Genomic DNA, 23,095 nt, shown 5'->3' with positions numbered 1-23,095 from the left:
AGTGCTGACAAACTTTAGACTTGCTGTGTACACATTCAAAAAATAAAAGAACACATTAAAATGAATTTCATATTCCATTGCTTTCAACAGAATTTTTTTATTCAGGTTAATAAAACACTGGGGGGAAAAATGCACAAAATATTAGAAATTTTAAACCGAGGTGAACTAAGATTTATGTTTGTCATGCAGTCAAAAGAATTAAGTACTATTATTACAGCCAAACTGCATCCAATCAAACCGTAGCAGGTAAATATAATTTACTGACATGATTAAAAAGTTGGTGAGTCACTGAAACAAAATAAAATCTGGGTCTCTGCCACTGAAATGGATAAAAAAGCCAAGTTATGAACTTAGAGTACACGGCAGATTAAAGTCAACCTCCAAACTTTGTGAAGTTATTCATTCTTATGTATGTCCACCTGAACACCGGAGCAGATTCCACCTTGGAAAGTTGAAAACACATCAAAAAACTATTTTCTGAAGCACAGATATGTACAGTATGTACAATTTATACACAGTGCACCCTGAGAACCAATCCTGAGACATCTTCAATCAGGGATGGTCAAGTTCTTTCATTTATTCTCCAGCAAAGTCTTAATGTCTTTAATTCCATGCTCAGAGGCGACAGCAATTACATGATCCAAAGCATTAAGTCGACCTAGAAGCTTCACCACCTCCTTAATGTGCTCCCTGGAAAAACAAAAACACAGTAAACAGTTAAAACAGTGTTTAAAAAGAAACAAAACAGTATATTTAGTATATGTCATTTGTAGAAATTGTAAATTATACTCGCTTACGTATTAGTACCATTACATTATAACTTAAACTTGGCCTATGAGTGAAACATGAATGGATAACAGTTATTTCATATTAATGACCATCCATTTGTGTTATTCTGACAGAAAACAAATATTAATCATTTTTCAAGTGGGACATACAGTAATACCACCAGAAAAAAAAAAAAAAAACTAATATGAGATTGAAGGAAAGGGCCGAGGCTTTTAGAGACTACTACAGGGTTTAGTGCGTAATGCTAACACATGCAGCTTCTATGCTGCACAATGTTAGCAAAATAAGTTAAGTGGTGGGGTGGTTACGATGTGTACGTTGTGTGATCAGGACATTTCCCCATATCACCACAAAAAACTTTCCATGTGGGAGTTTTTCCTAGGAAAAATCCTACTGTAAACATCCCTAATGGATTCCTATTAATGTGTTGCATGCCCATTTAAACATGGCACTTAATCACTTCTGCTAATGTTTATTTTCTTTGCTCAGAGAACCTAGTTTCTATACAAATTAAAGTTCTGACAAAAACATCACCTTGCTATCCTTTTGTCCAGATCAGTAGCTGTCAGGCTGCTACGATACAGTGAACTGGCCATGTGCTTCATGTAGCGGCATAAATTCTCCAACTGTGGCAGAGTCTGTTGGCCTTTTAAACTGCTGAACCACTGCACAGGAAAACACTCCAACACCTTGAGGTAGCAGTGAGAAGGGTAAATTTTACAATCTGAACTTCTGAACACTAATAATCTTCAACAAAGTAACCTGCAGTTATTTGATTATAGGTTTTTATGGATTTCATACCTTCCTGCATTTCTCCACACTGTCCTCTCCAACATCTGTGGACTGCAAGGCTGAGAGAATATAGCGGTTCAGTGTGCTGTCAATAGCAAGCTCCTTTAAACTGTTCAGAGATAAGATGCCATCCCACTGCAGAATGTTTCTCAGAAGCTGCAGAGGTAGAAAGAAAGTAACCCATAATTAAAACGAGAGAAAACTTTTGTAAATTTAAAAACAGTGTTTAAAACCACTTGTAACTTACTGCCAAATAACTGCTAAAATACTTTGACTACAGGTGAGTTCTCATACACTGACCTTTAAGTCATTTATTGCAGAAATTAGCATGTAGCGTATGGGCTAAAACCCACCCACTAACATAATTAAAAAAAATTAAGTTTTGAAAATTTAAATTTCCTTTTACCTGCAATTGAATTAAAGATTTAAAAGAGAAAAGCTAATCAATTATTCCACTAGGGGCCAAAATAGGGCAATCAACTCATTTACTGACAAGGGCTACTACAATACCGCATACACTGACCGCACAAAAATACCCGCTGAAAATGTAATAAGCTATAGAGGGTTTGATTGGATAATCACTGCAATGATTAAGATTAAATTAAGGTTTGGCTGGAAATGATGCGATGGGTAGCTTTACATTTCTTAATCAACCATGGTCCTGAAAAAGATGTTACTTTTTTTTAGAAAGATTATTGGCCAGCATTAAGAAAAGAAAACAACTATGTAGAAAACACAGGAAATGTGTTAAGAACTGTCCAAAGGATTAGTAAAACCTGGAGGTCAATTTAATAAAAAATACATTTCGGACAGAATTTTCATAATAAAAAATAAAATAAAAAATAAATAGGAATCCACAGTAGGAATCACACCTGTGTTAAATTTTAAAAAGCACATTTATTTATTTATACACACAGTGTGACAAATACTCATAAGGTTGGGACTAAACAGCTGTGTGGGCATTACCACCTGTTAGTAAGAAAAAACTAAGATTTGCTCAAAGATTTGCTTTAGAGCAATGGAAAAAGGTCATGTGGTCTAATGAGTCTAGACTGATCCCATTACAAAGCGATGGGGGTGTGTGTATGAAGCGCACAAAGCTATGTATTCATTATGCATAGTGCCCACTGTACAAGCCTCTGGAGGCAGTATTATAATCTGGTGTTTATTCAGTTGGTCATATCTAGGCTCAGCAACATTATATGGCAATAACTGAAGTTAGCTGTCTAAATTAATAGATTATATAATCATAATCAAAGCAATAGTGATCAATAAGATATTGGAGTGCAATGTATTTTTGGGGGGCTCAGCAGTGTTTATATGTGTTCTCAAAATCACAGTATTAACAACATAATTTATTATTTAAATTATCAATTATGATTATTATTACAATACCTTTACACAGGACCAGAACTGCCGTTGGAAAAACAGATAAGGACTGGAGTTCTTGTTTTCCATGACACTAAAGGGGCAAATATAAACAGGTTAATCAGGGAATTTAAAATAGCAGATCTCTATAAATCTAACAATCATTGTGCATAATATACTTTTTAGGAAACAGTGGCATGAAAATGTCCTCGTCCAATGTCCGTCTTGTGCGTAGAACAATTGTCCTCAGCAGCTCCTACAAACAAAATTCAGCGTAAAAAAAATAGGAATGGCAAACTTCATTAACATGAATTGCTCTATTAATCCCAAAAATAGCAATACTTTGTCTTCAAACCTGTGTGTTGCGGTTGTCTCCGTGTAAAATGGTAGGGTAACCCTTTATTAGTCGCCGCATGAAGGCCACCAGCCTGTATGTCTCACTGTGGGACAAGGGATCCCACACCTGCTCTGCTAGCACTGAGAACACAATCCAGTATAGGAGACACAAGGGAAAACTACATCAAGCCAAGATCTCCCTCACTTCTTGATGCTTACTACTTTAATATGAATAAAATTAGCTCATTATAACAATGATCCTAAGTTAAATAATATAATTCAATTTATAAAATTAATATAGTTAAATAACAACTACAATGACAAAAAGAACAAAAACAACTGGATTACACAAACAGATGTAGTTTAAGGAGTAGATTAAGGAGCAACTAAAGATGTAGATGAAGGGAACTGGGCTGACCTGCAAGTTTGGGGAGTACCACCCTTTCAACGATAGCAGGTAAGAGACTACTGTCAATGTCCTCCTGGTGCTCAGTGCTCTGCTCCTCATAGCCATAGAACAGCAGTGTCTCAAACCATAGCATGTACTCAAAGTTCGGGCAGTCCTCCTACAGGGAGAAGGCATAACGTCATCAAAAACTTACACATTCACTATCCTGTCAGTGTTAGGCACACAAAAGATGAAATAAAAAGAAAACTGAGGTTCTCCCTCTGCCTGATGCTTTCATTACAATTATTCCTATAAATGTTTTAAATCTAGCAAAACAATCAATTTACACTTTTTAAGCGCCACCATTATCTAAACCTTTTGTTGTATTACATCACCATTACTAGCAGTCATGTCATTTTAAAATGAGAAACATGGAAGATCAGTAACTAGCATAAACATAACGTTGAGGAAGGAAGGCAAGATATGTACCTCCAAAGGCGACCATGGGATTAGCTGCAGTCTGATCAGGGGGTTGAAAAGTCTTGGGAGGCATAGGCCGATGTAAGCGTCTCTGTAGCACGTGAAGTAAAGTTTTTTCCACACTTCAAACCGTGTTTTGATGCAGTTTAAGGAATGGAAATCGTCTACGACATCCTCAAACACTTTTTTCGATTCTCTTAGTATACGATCTAGTGAGGAAGAGATAAGGAGTGAAACGATACAAAACACAAAACGAAAGGCTCTTTAGACATCAACATTTACCAAAATATAATTATCATGAGATAAACAAAGGGCATTTAAGTCGAACTGGGCCTTGTGATGAAATTTCTTGTGGATGAAAGCGTAAAGCCAACTAACATTTTCCAACAGCTTCAAGCACAGAATGTTAATAAACTTAGCCGCAGTAAAACTTTTAAACGGTGCACATGTTTTAAAGAATGTAGCATGTCAATCAATGATCGCCTTATCCTTAAAAATCTATGGTTAACCTGTTGCCAACTTGTAGAACAGACATGTGAGTCTATGAGAACTGTCCAGACATTCACTCATGAAAACCACTTGCACATCACAGGAACTCAATTTGGAGTTTTTGTCACATTCCCTGTACAGTCCTGACCTTACTTCAAGCCATTTACACATGTTTGGGCCATTAAAGGAGTTCCTGGGGGGCCAGCATTTCAGATGTGAAGCCAATCACAGCTCTGCCATGATACTATTGCATGAGAAAAATGATTAAATAAGTATATTAGTATTGCAGGGAATGATAAAGAGAAATGAAGGTAGTTTTATAGCTATCGAATATTTTAGTAATCGAGTATTCTACCAAAAATGTAATCAATTAATCGGACAATCAGATAAAATGTAATTTTGCTTAATTAAACAGCAATGTAAAATATATAAGAGAAACAAAGATTAATTGGTTTTCTTTTTAAGAAAAATCTACTTTTATTTTTTAAGTGCATACATCATTTCATCAAAAATAAACAGTCATTACTCACAATACAGGGAATAGCTTAAAGTTGACTGAGATTAATTAAGTGCATTACAGTGCCATACATTCTCATTTTAAAGCCTTTTCTCAGATGCAAAAAAATAAAAGGAGCAATAAAAATATCACAGAGCCAAAGAGAAGAAAGCAGCAAGAGAAAACGACAGAAATTGTCAGTAAAGGCTTCTGTTATGCCTGATCTGTAAATTTTAAACCTTTTAGTTCTGTTAAGTTGCACATTTTGGTGTTTTTGTATAATTATTTATTTAAATGCCTCCCTGCCATGGATTGCCCCCCCAGTCCATGGGGGGGCAATCCATGGCAGAGGGTTTTTAAGCGCATAAAAACACACATTAAAATAAATAGTTATACAAAAACACCAAGTTGTGCCTCTTAACAGAACTAAAAGGCTTAAGATTTACAGCTCAGGCATAACATAAGCCTTTTCTGACAATTTCTGTTGTTTTCTCCTGCTGCTTTCTTCTTCTCTTTGACTCGGTGATATTTTTATCGCTCCTTTCTATTTTGCAGCTCGCAACAGAACGCTCTATCAAATCACTACACAGCTAAATATTTGCGTCTCCTTCCGCTTTGTGGGTGAGGTAAGCGCTCCTCCCTTGTCTGTGTTTAGTGAAGGCTTGCACCCGGAAGCGCACGGTGTCACGCCAAACAAATAATTGCGCAAAAACATAACGCAAGCTTTTAAACTTAATTAAAAGAAGCTTCCAGGCAGAAGATTTTGCCTTGATTATTTTTTGCAATCGAATTACTCGAGTTCCTCGAGGAATTGTTTCAGCCCGAGTAGTTTTTACTCGCATATTTGTGTTCTGTTATTCTACACAATCAAAAATCTCTGTTTGACTTGAATGCCACTTGTTTAATGGGATTACAAAAGCAATCCAAATGTCTATTTACAGACATGAATTTATTTCTATATATACAAACATTATGTACTGACAATGTTCAAAACACCAAGAAATAAAACAAAACTAGTATTTAGAACATTTTAAGTTGCTTACCTTTCTCTAGGTTAAAGCTTGTTATATCAGTCGATGTCTCTTCATCATCACTTGACAGTCCCTCCTTGTGCTCAGCTCTTGCCCCACTCTGTTCTCGAGCCTGTCTGCGCCGAGCTCTGATAAAACAACACAACATAGTGATATTACTTATATTCGTAGATAAGATATGATCTACAACATTATTTTTCAAATAGGGTAGCCCCTACAAATATATTAATAATCCATAAAAATACACACAAAGTTTAAAACATACCTCCTGGCCTCACGCTCTGCTACCCTCCTCTGTCTGCTAAGCTCCTGATAGGCTGCACGATCTCGGCCAAAGGGGTCCATATTTGGGGCCATAACGGCTTTACCTACAATTGAAAAGGGATATATTAATCTTGCGGCCCAGATATGGTCTTCCATTTTACATTTTCTACCTATATGAACATATTATAAAATTTCATGAACTGTTACACTGATCATTAAAGTTACAGGGAAAATAGGATTGTGTGTATAAGAATATTACTTAATTAACTCAAAAAAAGTTCATGTTCAGGTTCTAATGCAATCCTTATTATTACAAATGTTCACCTAGCTGACTGAACTTTCGTACTTACGCTGCACCTTAAGCAATGATTCTGATGCGACAGTTTCGCTCAGGATTTTCTGAACCAAGATGTCATAAGCTTTTTCATACACACTCAAACCCACACAAAGGTAAGGGGCACACAGTGCACCTGCTACTGAGCAGGAAATGGTCATTGCAAAAATCAGTCCACTAAATAAGCTGTGAGTTTAGCTGTGTTATGATTCTGACATCAGCAGCACAATGAGCCCCAATAAACAGGACAGGGGCTAGCGGTCTGGCTAAATGTGGCTGCAGAAGGAAAAGGAAAATAATGAGGCCATTCAAATAAAAAATAAAAACCTTCAAGATGGACTGACTTGAAAGGCTCGAAAACTCCGCTGATTCATCTTTAATATCATCCTGTCTTCTCTGGACTCGCCGCACCGCCCGTTGCCTTAGTAACTGGTGCATTGCAGCCTCTAGCTCCAGAACAGCAGGCACCTGAAACATATGATAGATTATGTGACGGCTGCTCCTCAGTGAGGAGTTGGAAAGTGTGTGAGAGAGAGAGAAAGGGCAAAAAAAAAAAAAAAAAAAAACAGGGGAAGAATGAGTGGCTTGGGGGCTTGGTGTATTCTTCTGGGGCACAGCCCAGCCAAAACTGAATGTTTATTGCACAATTCGATAGCAAATACAGACATTTTAACACCATGCTATAACACACTCCTGTCATCATCTGAACTTTATGTCTGCTGTATATTTGCCGGTCCATATTATATTTGGTAAGAAACACAGTTGCTTTTACTTCAACATTTATAGCTAGCGATTTGTTGAAGCAAAAGCACTGAGGCAACATAGCGAACCCTCATAGTATTAACAAGGTGCTACGAGAGGCACAACTGAAGGAAGCGCATTATTTCCTGCCCCACTCTCTGTCTGATGTCCTGTGGAAAAATGAACTTTTCGCATTTAAACAACGAAATAGTCACGGTACGTAATAATTACAATATTTATTATGAGATATGATTTACTTTCATTGTATACAAAATGCATGGTCGCATTAAAAATAAGTAAAAAAAAAAAAAAAAGTCAAGTCTATTTATAACTGCGGCTGGTGCATGTTATGACCTGACTGAATACAGTCCAGCATTAACTTACTCCATTAGGTAGCTTAATTTATATGAATGGAACAATAGACTTCATATTCAAATATCACTTCGAAAACGGAACTTGTTCCGGTTTGGAAAGTTATGTTTTGTCAGCAAGTACATTTTCTTTCTAAAAACAATGAACTGTACAGTCAGCGTTTTAGATTTACCAAAAAAATACATCAGTATGTTGATTAAAGCTAATACTTATCAGTACATTAGAGATTTCCTTATTTGTTTAGGGTATTATGGCTTGTTTGCTTGTGCTTAGATGTTTACAAGTTAAACTCAATCCAGAAGAGAAAAAAAAAAACCCTCCAAAACATTCCATTAAACCGTACGGAAAAAGCACTGAACAATGACATTCAATGAATGCATTAATTGTGTGAAACAAAAACAAATTCCTAGCATGAATATTACTGATTTATTATACAAATAAAAAGGACTTGTTTTCCCCATTTAATATCACATGACAACACATGGAAGCAGAACTGCTAAGCAATACAACTTGTAAAAACGTTCACATAGAGATTTGCTTGTAGAAAGATGAGCAAAAAAAATAAATAAAAAAATCATCATGAGACAACTGTAATGCTAGTACAATTCTACTCCATGCAGTTAATCAAACTGTGATATTTATGGTTAGCCAACAACACTACCGCATAAAGAATTAAGGTCATTGGAAAAAAATAAATCATAAAATCAGCAATCAAGCTTACATGGTGGGGGAGGGGGAGTGGAAAAACAGTCTCTGAGGTTTTTCTTACCTTTTCGCTGAAACACTCAAGCAAGTCTCGGACATACCCTCGCATTTCTTGCAAGAATTTATACTGCTCAGCGGCATGCTGTGAGGAATCCTCCAGCTGCAGGATGCTATTATCCGAAGCCTGCAGCTCTTCTTGGATCTGCTCGTAGCGCCGGGCGCTGGCATCGCGACCCTGACGCATCGAGCTCAGCCTGGCATACGGAAGACAAGTGTTAGAGCCCACACCCCTGTCTGCAACTCTTACTCACATGCACAAGTTTACATCAGGTTTGTCCTACCCTGTTCTGACAGCTCTTTTTTTGACACCATGCAACATTACCTTTTCTCCTCACGCAGGGGTCGGCAACCTTAAACACTCTTAAACACGCCATTTGGACCCGTTTCCCACAGAAAAAAAAAACATAGGGAGCCACAAAACCATTTTGACATCTAAAATGAAGATACCACGGCATATATCGTTTTTTATTTTTATGCTATGTATAAAAAAACTAAGTATATTGCATTTATGAAATCAAAAAACATTTCTGAACCTCAAGAAAAAGATGCTGGGTTGAAGGTTACTTTCAAATAATATACTCAATGTCTATTTTATCCTCCTCATATTGGATAAAAAAAGCCAAACTTTAATTATCCACCTGCAGCAAACCAAAAATGCTGTCTTCTTTAATCCTTTTATCGTGTGTACTGGAGTGTGCAGTCAGAGGTCCAAAAAAAAAAAAAAAAACTAAACTTTAATTAAATCAAGAAATCTTTAATGTTATAATAGGCTAGTAATCTGTAAAAAAATTATCTTGGTACATCAGTTATTATTATTATTATTATCAATAATACAGAGAAAGTGATGTGAGCGCTGGTGACTTCGCAGTGTTCCGAATGGTGGAGTTTTGTGAAAGGAAGTTCCCTTCATCAACATTCACTGCAAACGTGCAAACTGCACCCTGAGAAGTACATTAAGGAATGGAACGCAGTTCGGGGCTGGAAATAAAAACTAATGACCTAAAATAAAATTTAATAAAATACTCATTATTTATTTTCCAAAGCGACAGGGAGCCGCACTAGGGGGATGAAAGAGCCACATGGGACACCGGAGCTGCGCGTTGCCGACCCCTGTCCTAACCCAAAATGCCAGACTCTGATATTCAGCTATCCATCAAACTAAGTCTATATGTTACCTCGATCTATTACTCATCTTATGTCCCCACAAATTATTTTGTACAGACACGCCAACTTTATAGTTTTATTATATGTACAATATACAAATATATAGATATTGCATTTATATACAGAGCACTTGCATGTACTGAAGATCAATGTGGCTTATGTGGGAAAGAGCAAGTCTCTCTGAGCCTACCTGTCCATGAGCCGTTTCTTTACCAGAGCAGTAGTGATGGGATTAAGGCTGCTGCTGGGAATTGGGTAGGGCACAGTGTTCTCCGCTTTCACAGGCTTTACACTTTCTGGGCCGAGTGCTGCGTATCCGTATGGCATGCTATATGATGCAGCATACTGGTGGTTCTCATAGCCAGTTTGGTAATACATGCTCGCATCCTCTGGCTGACTGGTTTGGACCTAACAAACAGCAAGTAGGAGTTAACAGTAACATTTAGTCATTTTATTTACAAGCATCTAATTATACCAATTAAAGTCTACAAACAGGCTTCTAGGAATAAGGTATATAAACGTGGCAAAAAGCTGCTGTATTGGGTGTATAAACAGTTACAATGTATCAAAGCAAAAAAACAAAAAAAAACAAAAAAAAACTCAAACCCTGGCAGAAACAAACATCCACAGGGTGAAGCTCGAAGTGGTCCAGTGAATCCAATCCTCCCACACCACCAAAAGTAAAAAAAAAAAAAAAAAACAAGGGGGGAGGTATACTGCAATGTGTTTCTCACTGGATACGTGGTCTATAAAATGTATAGTTCTGTGTTATGGAGTCTTTCTGGTATAACTCTAATCTTTCTCGATTGTGGGTTCTACATAAATCTAGATCAGGGCCAGTTCTACCCCTTGGGCTTTTTGGTTCTAACATGAAGCCTAATACAGAGAACTAGTAAGTAGATTATTTTTTCAACTTTTTTTTTTAGTAGTCCCACTAATCCACTGTTTTCAAAGGTGTTATATAGACTACAAATACATATATCATATCTCATGATGAATTTAAATTATCATTATTATTATATAGTATTATATATTTATTAATCTTGTATTGTATAGCTTGAATTATCATTAAATATGTTCAATTAAAAGATTCAAGCAATTGTCCTTCCAACTGAAAAACCTTTTAATGATTGTCTGATTGATTACATCTAAAAAAAGGAGAAAGTATTAAGAAAGGGGGGGGGGGGGGGGACTTACCTGAGGAATGCTAATGCCTTTCCGGATCTGCTCCTGCTCCCAGCGACTGACTTCCTCATCATTACCTTCAGTATTTAAGGCCTCATCATCGCTGCACTCAATACCTGCATCAACAAACATTATCTTAAATATTTCCCATTTACAACTGACTAATCATGAATTTAACTAAAATCGTCAACTCTAAAAATTAGGAATGGAAATCACCAGTCACCTCTCGATACAATATTATCACAATACCTCTGTGCCAATTTAATTAAATTTGCGATTCTACATGCATCACTCTTCTATAAATATCCCGAATCAATGTTACACTTTCCCTGATTGTTATTTTAAACCTTTAAAAAAAATTGTAATGATCGATACATATACATACAGTAGAACATTATTTTTCCTCACTAAAAAAACAAGTACAACATTTAAACAATACCAACTAACTTTAAATACAAGAGTTTAACATTTAACTTAAACAAAAAAAAGCAACATGTTTACTGAGCAGCACATCTCTGTACTCCACCATAATCTGAAGCTTGTTACAGAAGAAACGAGGGCACAAGGAGGGGTATGCCCTGGACGGTACCTACCAAGCACGGGGAGAACATGCAAACACCATACACTCAGACCTGAACCCTGAAGGTCCAAGACAAAAATGCTAACCACTAAGCCACTGCCTCCACCATAGATTTTTTTTTTTTTGGGATTTTTTCAATTTTCTCCCCTAATTTAGTCGTAGCCAATTCCTCCCCATCACTAGGGGGCTCCCACATTAAGGCTACTACTAACACTCATCTTTTCGAACTGCTTGCTCACGCACCATTAGGGGTGGAGTAACACACTCGGAGGAAAGCGCTAGCCGCTCCTTCCGCGTGCTCAACTTGTGTGCACACTGTTAAGTTCCGCTAGCTCACAGATGCCCCTGATTGGCTGTAAAGCCGTAATTAATGTGGGAGAGCGAGTACCTCTTATCCCTCCCCCCTAAGAGAGCCAATCAGCTCCTCTAGACCTCCAGCTGTGAAAGGAAAACAGCATCATCCGGGGTTCGAACCAGCGATCTCCAGATGATAGGGCAAGCACTTTACCACGGCGCCACTCGGAGGCCCTTGCCTCCACCATAGTTATTCTTTCTAACCAAACTTAGCAAATAATTTACTCCTACCAAACAGAAAGACAACGTGTAAATAGTTCAGAAAGCACTCTCTGTAGGATTAAAGAAACGGCAACGTTTTACCTACTCAAATGCCTCCAAAGTGCCAATACTCAACTTGACAGTGAGCACACAAGTTGAGTGGATGCAAACACATGCAGCTTCTAAAGCACACCACCAAATGTCAGACAAATTCATTCATAGTTTGGAGAAAAAGGCAAATTGAAGGCTTAATGTGCGCAATTTTTGATAATGTAACACTTATAAAAATGTGTTTCTGCTGCGCCACTTGGAAGCTTCTGCGCTTGCTATAGCATCGTTTATATCTTAGGCAGCCGATTACCAGTCATGGCCGATTACACTGAAAACCAACCAATTCTGGTCACTGGCCAATCAACTGGTTAATCTCGATTGTAGACATGAAATGAGTTTAAAAATTTTTTTTTTCTAAGTCAGTGTGGCGATACGTGAACTGCCACATAGAAGAATTGCAATTCATAAGGAAATCGATTTTCCCTATCTCTACTAAAAATCTAAATCGGACCAGATTGAATATTTAAAGTTTAATTCTACGCACGCACACAGACGCATTAGATCTAAAGACTTACTGTGCACTTACCAATTTCTTCAGCTATTTTCTGACGCTGAGTCTTCTGCTTGACGCCGCTGAACACAATCCTCTTCTCATCTTCATCGTCACTTCCACCTTGTTCGTCTTCATGGACCAGCCGCTTATTTGACGCCTCGGCCTCCACAAGCGGAGGCTCGCCTCCAAGTTCTCGTGCCATCTGCCTGCGCTTACGGGCTGCGTGAATGAAGGCTGCGTCTGGGATCTCACCTGGCAGAAAATTTCCAAATGCTTATACACCCACTTCGTGAAATCAGCATGGGGCTTATTATTTTATAAAAAATTAAACAAAATAACTACTACTGATAAAAAATATTCATAGACAGACCTGGTCTGAGGGAGCTGAGAGCAGACAGGGCCTGAGAGAAGTTTCCTCCCTGCCGGTTTTCAGTTTCTTCATCCTGTTCATCATTACTGTCCACCTCCATCTCACCTTCACCTTGTTCACTGCTGCCTCTGCTATCCACTGCCTCCTCCTTAACACTCACTCCAGACAGACACTGAACACCTAATAAATAAAAAAGGCCAGATGTGTCATAGTGCACAATATCATACAGCTGTTAACACAATTTCACTCACTCACTCAGCAAAGTCTTTGTATTCGGAATTCTTCTATTGCACATTCTTTTGTAATTTAATACAATTTAAGTGGTAAAACAGGAGATTTACCTCTTTATAAATACCTTCCCAGTATTTGCATATAGTCTTAATAAAGCATATATATGAGTATATATACTGTGAGACAGAATCTAAAAAGAAAAATCCGGAAATCACATTGTATGATTTTTTTTTTACAATTTATTTGTGAATTACTGTGTCAAATAAGTATTTGATCACTTGCTTATCAGCCAGATTTTTGACCCTCAAAGACCTGTTATTCTGCTTTTAAATAGTCCAGCTACACTCTGCTCATGATTCTAAATTAGTAGCACCTGTTTGAGGTTGTTAGCTGTCATAGACACCTGTGCACCCCACAATCAGCCAAAGTCTAAGTAGCAACATGGGCAAAACCAAAGAGCTGTCAAAAGACACAAGAGACAAAATTGTAGACCCTCATTGTAGACCTTTTCCACAAAGCTGAATTAGGTAATTGCTAAGCAGCTTGGTAAAAAAAGAGCAACTGTCAGAAAATGGAAGAGGCTAATAATGACTGTTAATGTCCCTCAGACTGAGGCCCTACGAAAGATCTCTCCTCGTGGGGTATCAAGGATGCTAAGAATGGTGAAGAATCAGCCCAGAACTACACGGGAGGAGCTCTGGTTCCCGTGCCGGTTCCCAATTTTGAAAACAATGCTGCGCTTTTCCACAGAAAAAAATTGGTGCCGGTGCCCTAAAATAAGCACCGAACCAGCCCCTAAACTCTGCTGGTCTAGTTGCGAAAACCAGTGGCGTAACGAGCGGTGGGCGGAGTTATAGGGAGCGTTAAAAAAAAAATGGCGGAGACCCAAAGTCCGTTAATGTGGAGAGCGGACGAAGCCTGCTTTTGTTCGTTTTATTCCATAGTGAATTTAGAGGTATGTTTAGGATCATTGTCCTGTTGTAGAAGCCATCCTCTTATCAGCTTCAGCTTTTTTTTTACAGATTGTATGATGTTTGCTTCCAGAATTTGCTGATATTTAGTGGAATCCATTCTTCCCTCCCCCCGTGCAATGTTTCCTGTGCCACTGGCTGCAACACGACCCCAAAGCATGATATATTCACCCCCATGCTTAATAGTTGGCAATGTGTTCTTTTTTTCCTCCAAACATGCCTTTGCTGATGGAGGCCAAAGAGTTCTATTTTAACTTCATCAGTCCATAGCACTGGTTTCCAAAACGCATCAGGCTTCTGTAGATGTTCTGTTGCATACCTCTGACGTTGGATTTTATGATGGGGATGTAGGTAAGGTTTTCTTCTGCTGCCTGTTCTATGAAGGTCCTGTGGAACGGTGCACCACCACTCCTGAGTCTAATAAATCTTCCTGTAGGTTTTTTGCAGTCAAATGGGAGTTTTTCATTCGTCTTTCTGACCTGCATACGAGCAGTTTTCTCCATGAGTTTTCTTGGTCTTCCAGATCTCATCTTAACCTCCACAGTTCCCCTGAAGTGCTGTCTTTTAATTACATTTCTCATTGTGGACATCAATAACTTTCATTTTTAGAGTCTTACACAGCTGCTTAAAGGAACCCATGTTTGTTGAGTGTCCGCAAGTGTGTGCACAAGATTTGAAGAGTCAAAATGTTTGTAAAGCTTTGAAATTGTATTAAAGGAGCAAGTGTGAAAGTTGCCAGAACAACTCATTCTCCATCACGCTCAGTAAAATTAAAAACAGTTTTACTTAGTCCTGTGCAAACGCCATAAAAACATAAAAAGGGCAAATAAGAAAATATGCTTTTAAAAACATTTCTACAAAAAGAAGAAAAAACTTCTGTAAACAGCACTAAGGAGTAATAAACACAGTACGTACTTTCAAGCAAGGAGTTCTCTCACCAGATACTGACTATGTGCTAACTTGATCAACCTACTTTAATACACAGTGCGGCTGCATTACCGTCCATCGTCTAATTAATACCTTAACTTTTCCCCACTTAAGATTAGAACTACCAGGTTAACCCATCAATTGACTTTTTTTTCTTTCCTGATGGGTCAGGCACCTGCTAGGTGAAAAAGTGGTTTGGAGATCATGAGGAATTCAAAGGCAATCAATAAACATACAGTATATCTATTTATAGAAACAGAGAGATTGTTAGACAGCCAGATGAACAGAATACTAATTTGAGGTTGTAACTTAGGTTATGTACCATCGTGGCGTGGGTGTTCTTGCACAACATGGATCTTTTCCTCTCTGTATTCCTTCTTGAGTTGTTTGACGATCTTCTTACTGTGATTGGATTTCTTCACTCTGAACACTTCAGTGTCCTCTGGAACCACAAAACACTCCAATAATTAAAAAACAAGCAAAAAACAAATAAAAAATATATAAATAAATTAAAATCAAGCTACTAGAATAATAAACATGTTACTATTTAAATTCAAATTTTATATGTCACATACACAGTACGATATGCAGTAAAATGCTTATACGACCGCCAGTGACTTTAAAAAAATAAAAACTTATACGTAAGAAATAAATATGGATAAAAAGAAATACTAAAGAAAATAAATTGAACTAGTAAAATAAACTAAGAATAAGAGCATAAAAATAAATAAATAAATAAATAAATAGGAAAAAGTTTGATTTTTGATGAACGAAACGTTTTGTTAATGTATCGTTGATGGTCAACAGCTTTAGCTAATTAACAACAACTGAATAATTCAGCAAGTGTATTACCAGCTTCACTTACTTAAAGGCAGGTGAAACAGCAATACAAAATGGCCAAAATCTTCAAATGCTTTAAACTTTCTACAACCAAATAAGTAATAAATATACAACAGACCAAGACTGAATAAAAATAAGGAACAATTATGCTAAAAGGTTTTCACTAAAATAGAAAAAAACAAATGTAACTACATATTACACAATTAACAATGCTCTTGTATACCTACGCTGTTCAAATAATGTAATAAAGCGCAAACCCTAGAAACACCATTTACAGCTACAACCACTAAAGTTTAAACGTATAAAATAGTAGTATTTCCTGGACATACTTAACCTCCTGAGACCCAGAAGCTAAATTTAATTTTCCCTGACAAGTATGAACTCGGTTAGTCAATGTTTTCAAATAGGAATGACTTTGATATAAGAATTATACCCAGCTGCCCATATTTGAAGTTCGTATGATGATATATAGACAATGTAGTTGGGAAAAAGCATGATGTCCTCATATTAGCACATGCGTATCTCAAGAGGTTAACATCAATTACATACAAGCCTAATTGTGACCTACTCTGTAAAGCCTCCCTACTACAGTTAATTTTTAAATTGGTTCACCGCATTTCCATAATGATAAAGTGTAAAGAGTAGAGGTGTTAGTGTAAATGGACCCTTTCAAAGACTATGGAGTGTGTGAAATGTCCATTACAGCATCATAGGACTGCTAGTTCTACTATTGTGTGACAAATGATTCAGGACTAAATTTGCTGACTTTTTCCAAAGAGAATCATTCATCAGATATAAGAAAGAGATACAGCCAATACTAAGAATTGAAGTTACTTTTTTCTTTTCTCTTCCAATTTGGTTAGACTCAGCCTTGCCTAAATTACAGCTATGCTGCAGGAGAGGCTCTAGGTTACAAACTGCAAGTCACTAAAAAAATCTTGAGAAAAACCCAGCTCATAAGTTTTAAGCTAAAAAAAAATTTTTTTTACATGCAATATGAGGCCAGAACACCACAGCTTATAGCTTGTGAGCGTATCACAAATCACTTGCTGGTGTATTAGAACAAGATTATAATCAAACAATTGTTACTCTTGGTGTAAATGAATGCATTTATACACTAGCTAATTGACTACAATCACCTGCCACTTTATTAGGTTCACCTTGGTAGTGCAGGGTTCAGAACCACCTTAATTCTTCATAGCATAGATTCAACAATGTACTGAAAACATTCATTAAAGTTTTTAGTCCACACTGACGTGATGGCTTCACACAATTGCTGCAGATTTGTCAACTGCACATCGAATCTTGCCTTCCACATGACAAAGGTGCTATATTGGATTGAGATTTGATGACTGTGGAGGCCAGTTAAGTACAGTGAACTCACGTTCATGTCAGGCATTTTTCCAATGTCTAAAATCTTTTGGAAACGTTTTGTAGGTGGTGCAGCAGGGAATTTAATGAAGAGTGGAAGGTCAAATAATTTGACTTATCTTGGTGCCCTGCTTTTGGTTGGATTTTTTTGTCGCATGGAGGCCCAATTGTGGTCTGCTTGGGCTGCATGTGTGAACTGGAGACAGTTCCACCTGACCATGAAAACGGTCATGGACTAGGCTGATGCAGACAGTTGTTCTCTGATGACTTGTGACTGCAGTCACTCAACAGTTCGGGACTAAAATTCCCACTAACAGTTTTGTACTCGAGCTTCCAACAACAAAAGCGGACTTCATATCAACACCTCTCCTGTTATACCAAACGTCTCCTAGCACACAGTATGACATCTGATCAATCCCTCCCATCTGATATCATCCAAATGAGGAACAGCATTCCCTGTTGAGTCAGGGTCTTCTCAAACTTGCCCTCTCAGGAAGTTTTTTCCTTGCTGCCATCTGGGACAATCTCATAATTTACAAATATTTCTTCACACATATTAAAATAATTTCCTTAAATGTTATTTATGGACAATGTTTTGTTGTCCATAGATAATCAGTTCAGGATCTACAACAGTCTTTAATCTTCTTAGACATTATAATGTCTTTGCTATTATTCTCTCCAGGTTAGCCTTAAACAGAAGATTTGAACCTGATACATTTTAAAAACCAGTAAAAAAAAAGCTATATTATTTTTAAAAACTCAATTTAACCCTTTACTTTGTGTGTTATGTTTATTCACGATGGATGCTAATTATTCTGTAGTTGCATAACGTAGAGGCTAACGTTAGTTAGCTCCTTAGCATTGTAATGCACGTCCCAAACAGCAGACTCCCTGTAGAAATGCACTTACCTGAACCTGCAGTACTGCTGTGTGTAACCTATCTGGTGCACTTAGCGGACATGTATGCAGCGGTTTAGGATTCGATCCTGCTATGTTTATTTGTTAATGTTTTACCTTCTTCATCGTTGAAGCTGAGTAAACTGGCTTTCGGTTCATCTCGGGCTTCCTTCTTCTTTTTCTTGTCTTTGAGAAGCTTCACGGCTCCCGCCTGTACTCCATTTCCATGGCTGTTGAGAGTATGCGGTGCGGTTGAGAGGGTTTCGGCGGCGGGTGTATGTGAGCTGTCCCCGCCGGGCCCGCATGGCTGCTGCGCCTCCTCGCTCGGCTCGTCCTGACCCAACTCTTTCTCCTCGTCGTCGGAATCGTTCCGGCGCCTGAAATTGCACCGTTTCGCTTTCTTAAACATTGCGACGCAGAAAAAAATACACCTGCGTGAAAGTTACTACGAATTATTTCTGCAAGGCGCCAAAAACAAGCCGAAACGGTTCGCTAAAGTCCACCATCTTCCCTGTTCGTTAAATGACTTCTTCAGTGACTATTTGAGATCCGATTTTACACGGCGGACTCAGTGCTGCCACATAGCGAAGAACTCGCAATAATACACTCATCCATATTCTATATAGCATGGCAGCATGGGTTCCCACAGGTCTATACTTGCAGTGGTAGTGATAAGGGCTATTATATATAGTAAGATAGTAATGTCATGTTTTTTTAGCACAACTTAGAGAATATGATGAACTGGATTTTAATTAATTTTAAACAACTATACAAACATGACAGTTAAAAAATGTAAAAAAAATATTAAAATAAATAAATAAAATAAAAAAATTGTCGCATTTGTAAAGAAATAGCTGAAAAACAGATTCACGTGTTTTTACTGTTGTTTTTTGGTCGTTTGTTATTTATCATGCTGTTTCATAATAATAATAATAATACGCGACATTTTTAGTTCTGAATTTTTGCGACGTAATTTCTATATTCTGGGATTAGTAGAAAGAACACTTTTTAAAAGTAAATATAACTGGTTCTATATGACATAAGAAAACCAAAATGCACAGTGTGATGGCTGAAGCCTCCCCTTTAACACACCGTATAAATTCCGTATAAATATAAGACGTACCAATTTTTATTCACGCAGTCACACGCACTAACCAGAGGAGGGCAGCAGAGTGTTCAATCACTTATTTTGTTCAAGCTTTCCAAAACGATTTAGAACACGTCCAAAATGGCGGCGAGGATGCTGCACACTATCTAGGCGCTATAGTAGGCAGACAAGTAGGCAAAACAAGTAGGCAGATTGTAACGAAACCAACAGGAACAACAAATGTAGTTAACCCTCTCTTTTGTTTCGCACAATGCTACATAAGCTGGTGCATTCAAGTCATAATTTTTCACTGGAGCATTATCAGTATCGTAATAAACATCTTCACATGTAACATCTTACATTATTAAGGCCTCCACTGCTCCCATTGTGCTTTCTCACCGCAATCCTGTGATCGTTTGATCCAGCTAGTTTGACAAAATTTTCCATATCTGCCATGGTGTTCTCCTTTCAGTATTTTCTCTGAGGTTCATATCCCTCACTCCTAACTGTACACGCTTGTTGTTTCTCTTTGGCCCCCGACACACTGCGGCAGAGACCATGAAGTTCTCACTGTGTCCTAAAAAAAATCAAAGAACACCATGGGTTTGGGGTCAATATGTAAAAATGTGACTTCATTAAGTTCATACTACTTCCTAGCCACATCCCTTTCAGGTTCTCAATGCATTTATTATGTTGTCACTAATTTCCTATCATGCACATGATCACGTTCCTGTCCAATAACATCAGAACGCATCATGCTCTTACCAGGCACTTAATGTGCTTACTATGTTGTAATTGCGTCCAGCTGGTTGGTATAAATACCCTGACACATGCAGTGCTTTTCATCATGAAGTGAGACATTGGATCCAGTATTTTTTCTAAATTCTCTGAACGTGATAGTGGAGTGGGGCTTTAAAGACACAAGCGCATACTGACCCTAACTGACTTTCTTGCACTGATAAGAAATGATAGCAATCAATACTACAGTATATGTTAAAAGCATTTTTGTAAGCAAACAATTGTATGAGAGAGAGAGAGAGCAGTCTATTATGTGTTCTTTGTGACACGTAGAAGGAAAAGTCACTCCATTGTGAATATAGTGAAAATTATGTTTTTTATGATTATGTTTATGATATTTGCATAAAATGCCTACTTGTCCAAAGAAAATAATCTACATTCTTATCTGGTTACTTTTATAAAATCCTAACAAAAAAAGTAAATTTAATACCATGTCTTGTATGGGCCGGTTTGGGAATAGTGGTATTACAAACTATTAAATGATGTTCTTGTTTATGTAATGTAATTCATACATTTGACCCAGCACACTCCCTGTGGCCAGGTTTTCTTTGTCTCCATTCATACAATATACTATTTATTGGATAAAATGGCTAAATGCTTAATACCAGTCTGACAGCCAAACTCTTAGCTTTCATGTTTTAAAATAACATTTTTAAATTATTCTTGAGAAATGCCACACCTTGCCAAAGTGTTCAACCCCCTTAAAACAGATTTGTCAGAGTACAAAGACTTGTTTGGATTACAAATAACATTCAAACTGTTGTAGTCTCTATGTGTTTTATCTGGGTAATCCTTCTAAAACACCAAACACTAAATAATTATAATATGTGCTTTATAATACATGAACATGAATTTAGTAGCCTGGCTTTAACTCTTATAAAATGCCCAGGGTATATGGTTTGGTTTTGTTGTTTGGAAACAAAACCCCTTCTCCTTAAAGGAAACATGATTACATGAATGACATTTTACATTATAATACAGTCATTATGTTCAATGTAGGGCATCCTGCATCTTCGGTTTTTAAAATGATCTATAGTATAATCAAGTTTTTCTTAGTACTGCACTGACACCTAATACTGAGGAAGTATTCTTAGAATAAAGTCAGACCTCAGATGTTTTATTGTTACAAATCTTCCAGTAATGATGATCCAACATCTTAAAACTAAGACGTCCTTAAAACTAATGAGGGCTTAAAGTATCATGTTTATATGAAAAAAGTATAATTTGTCATTCTTAACAAGAGGCCATGAAACTGCATAACTCAGAAAAAAACAGCCCCAGAAAAAAAAGATATTATTGTATATTACTGTGTTGGTCACGTCACCTATTTTTGATCTCTTAAATCAGATCTCTATAGGCATTGTCACATTCCAGATATGACTGCCAAATTTATGAGTTAATTCAGCTGGAGGCAAAGCTTGTTAACCCCATGAAAAAGAAAACCTAAAAGCAAAAACTCAAAAGTGAACCCATCCTCATTTTAATGACACTAACTTTACTGTTTCTAAATAATTCCCTTTAGTAGTCAAAAAGTCCAACTGTTTAACCAAGAAAATTTATTATAATTTAACATAAAGAACATTTTGTAAAAGCTATTAACTGTAGGAAACTTGAGTGGCAAAATGGCAAAAATGTTCAAACTACTTGTAGTCCAAAGTCTACAAAAAAAAATCTAAATTGTGCCCTTATGTTTAAGCGGTCCATTTAAAACATTTAAATGACAACTTGATCCTAAAAAAAAAAAAAAAAAAAAGGCTGTATTTATTATTATTTTTTTTTTGCATTTTGCTTCATTGCTTTTTCTCTGGAAGCCTAGGTTCTGAGGATTAAAAAGTGTCCCAAGAACCTTTTCTTACCAGTATCTGTCTTGTTTTTTTCTCGTGAGTTTGTGGAGAGGTGATGGCTTTGTCTAGGTAGTGATTGTATGATGCAGGAATGATTAATTGATGAGTATTGATCCAATGCTGTATAATAGGATGTCCAACCTCCTATATATAGTTTTTCATCTTTAAAAGTTTCAAGTTTCAATTATGAAATGTGTATTTGTCTTTAAACTGATGGATTTGTAGTGACACTTTCATTATTTGTTATTCAGAAAAATTTTTTTTTCAAGGGGTTGAATACATTTAGAAGCCACTGTATTGAGGTCATAGATGTGTATGTTACAAATACAATTACTATTTGCTTTTTTAATAGCCTTTAGATAAATGCGGGACAGACCAAAGAACTGGTGGTGGATTTCCACAGGCACAAACACACTTTGCTATTTTCAGTGAACATTCAGGGAGAGGACATTGAGAAAGTGGACTGGACAGACAACACAGATGCAATTTATAAGAAAAGACAGAACAGACTTTTTCTGCTGAGGAGACTAAGGTATTTTGGAGTGCATAGAGCACTACTAAAAACCTTTTTTTGACTCTGTGGTGACCTCAGCCACCTTCTATGGAGTGGTTGGCTGGTGCAGCAGCATCTCTACTGCAGACAGGAAGATACTATATAAGCTTACAAGAAAGGCCAGTTCAGTCCTATGGATTCCCCTGGACACTGGACAGGAGGTGGGGGAAAGAAAAATGTTAGCTAAGCTATCATCATTACTGAAGAATGAAACTCATCCTCTTTATGAAACAGTTTCATCTCTGAGGAGCTCCTTCAGGCTGTTACATCCTGTAACAGTGCTGTAAGTGTCTAAAGGAGCAATCCCGAAGGTCTTTTCTCTCTGTTGCTATTGGACTGTACAATCAGAGCTGCTCCCATGAACCAGTCACCATAATACCCACTGTAAAACACTGTTTTAAACTGTGCTATAACAATAACTTCATTTTTTGTGCAATAGCAACTACTTGGTGAAATTTGTTTTTTGACAGTGT

The 23,095-nt window shown here is 37.2% G+C and overlaps 1 protein-coding gene across 1 annotated transcript; it reads right to left on the bottom strand.

The window, feature by feature from the left end:
• Positions 1–81: 81 nt before the first annotated feature.
• paxbp1 (PAX3 and PAX7 binding protein 1) lies at positions 82–18,855 on the bottom strand. The gene is made up of 18 exons (XM_053475915.1): positions 18,458–18,855; positions 15,555–15,674; positions 13,104–13,283; positions 12,767–12,985; positions 11,007–11,110; positions 10,000–10,217; positions 8,650–8,839; positions 7,112–7,235; positions 6,435–6,537; positions 6,182–6,297; positions 4,163–4,362; positions 3,704–3,851; positions 3,305–3,426; positions 3,129–3,205; positions 2,977–3,043; positions 1,591–1,737; positions 1,324–1,478; positions 82–690 (listed from the first exon to the last, which is right to left on the bottom strand). The coding sequence occupies exons 1-18, from the start codon at positions 18,747–18,749 to the stop codon at positions 573–575; spliced, it is 2,700 nt and encodes an 899-aa protein (XP_053331890.1). The 5' UTR covers positions 18,750–18,855; the 3' UTR covers positions 82–572.
• Positions 18,856–23,095: the final 4,240 nt, after the last annotated feature.

This window comes from Clarias gariepinus, chromosome 17 (genome assembly GCF_024256425.1).
Source record: "Clarias gariepinus isolate MV-2021 ecotype Netherlands chromosome 17, CGAR_prim_01v2, whole genome shotgun sequence".
Classification (NCBI taxonomy): domain Eukaryota; kingdom Metazoa; phylum Chordata; class Actinopteri; order Siluriformes; family Clariidae; genus Clarias; species Clarias gariepinus.
The sequence above is the reverse complement of the archived record's forward strand: the minus strand, read 5'-3'. Positions and strand labels throughout refer to the sequence as shown.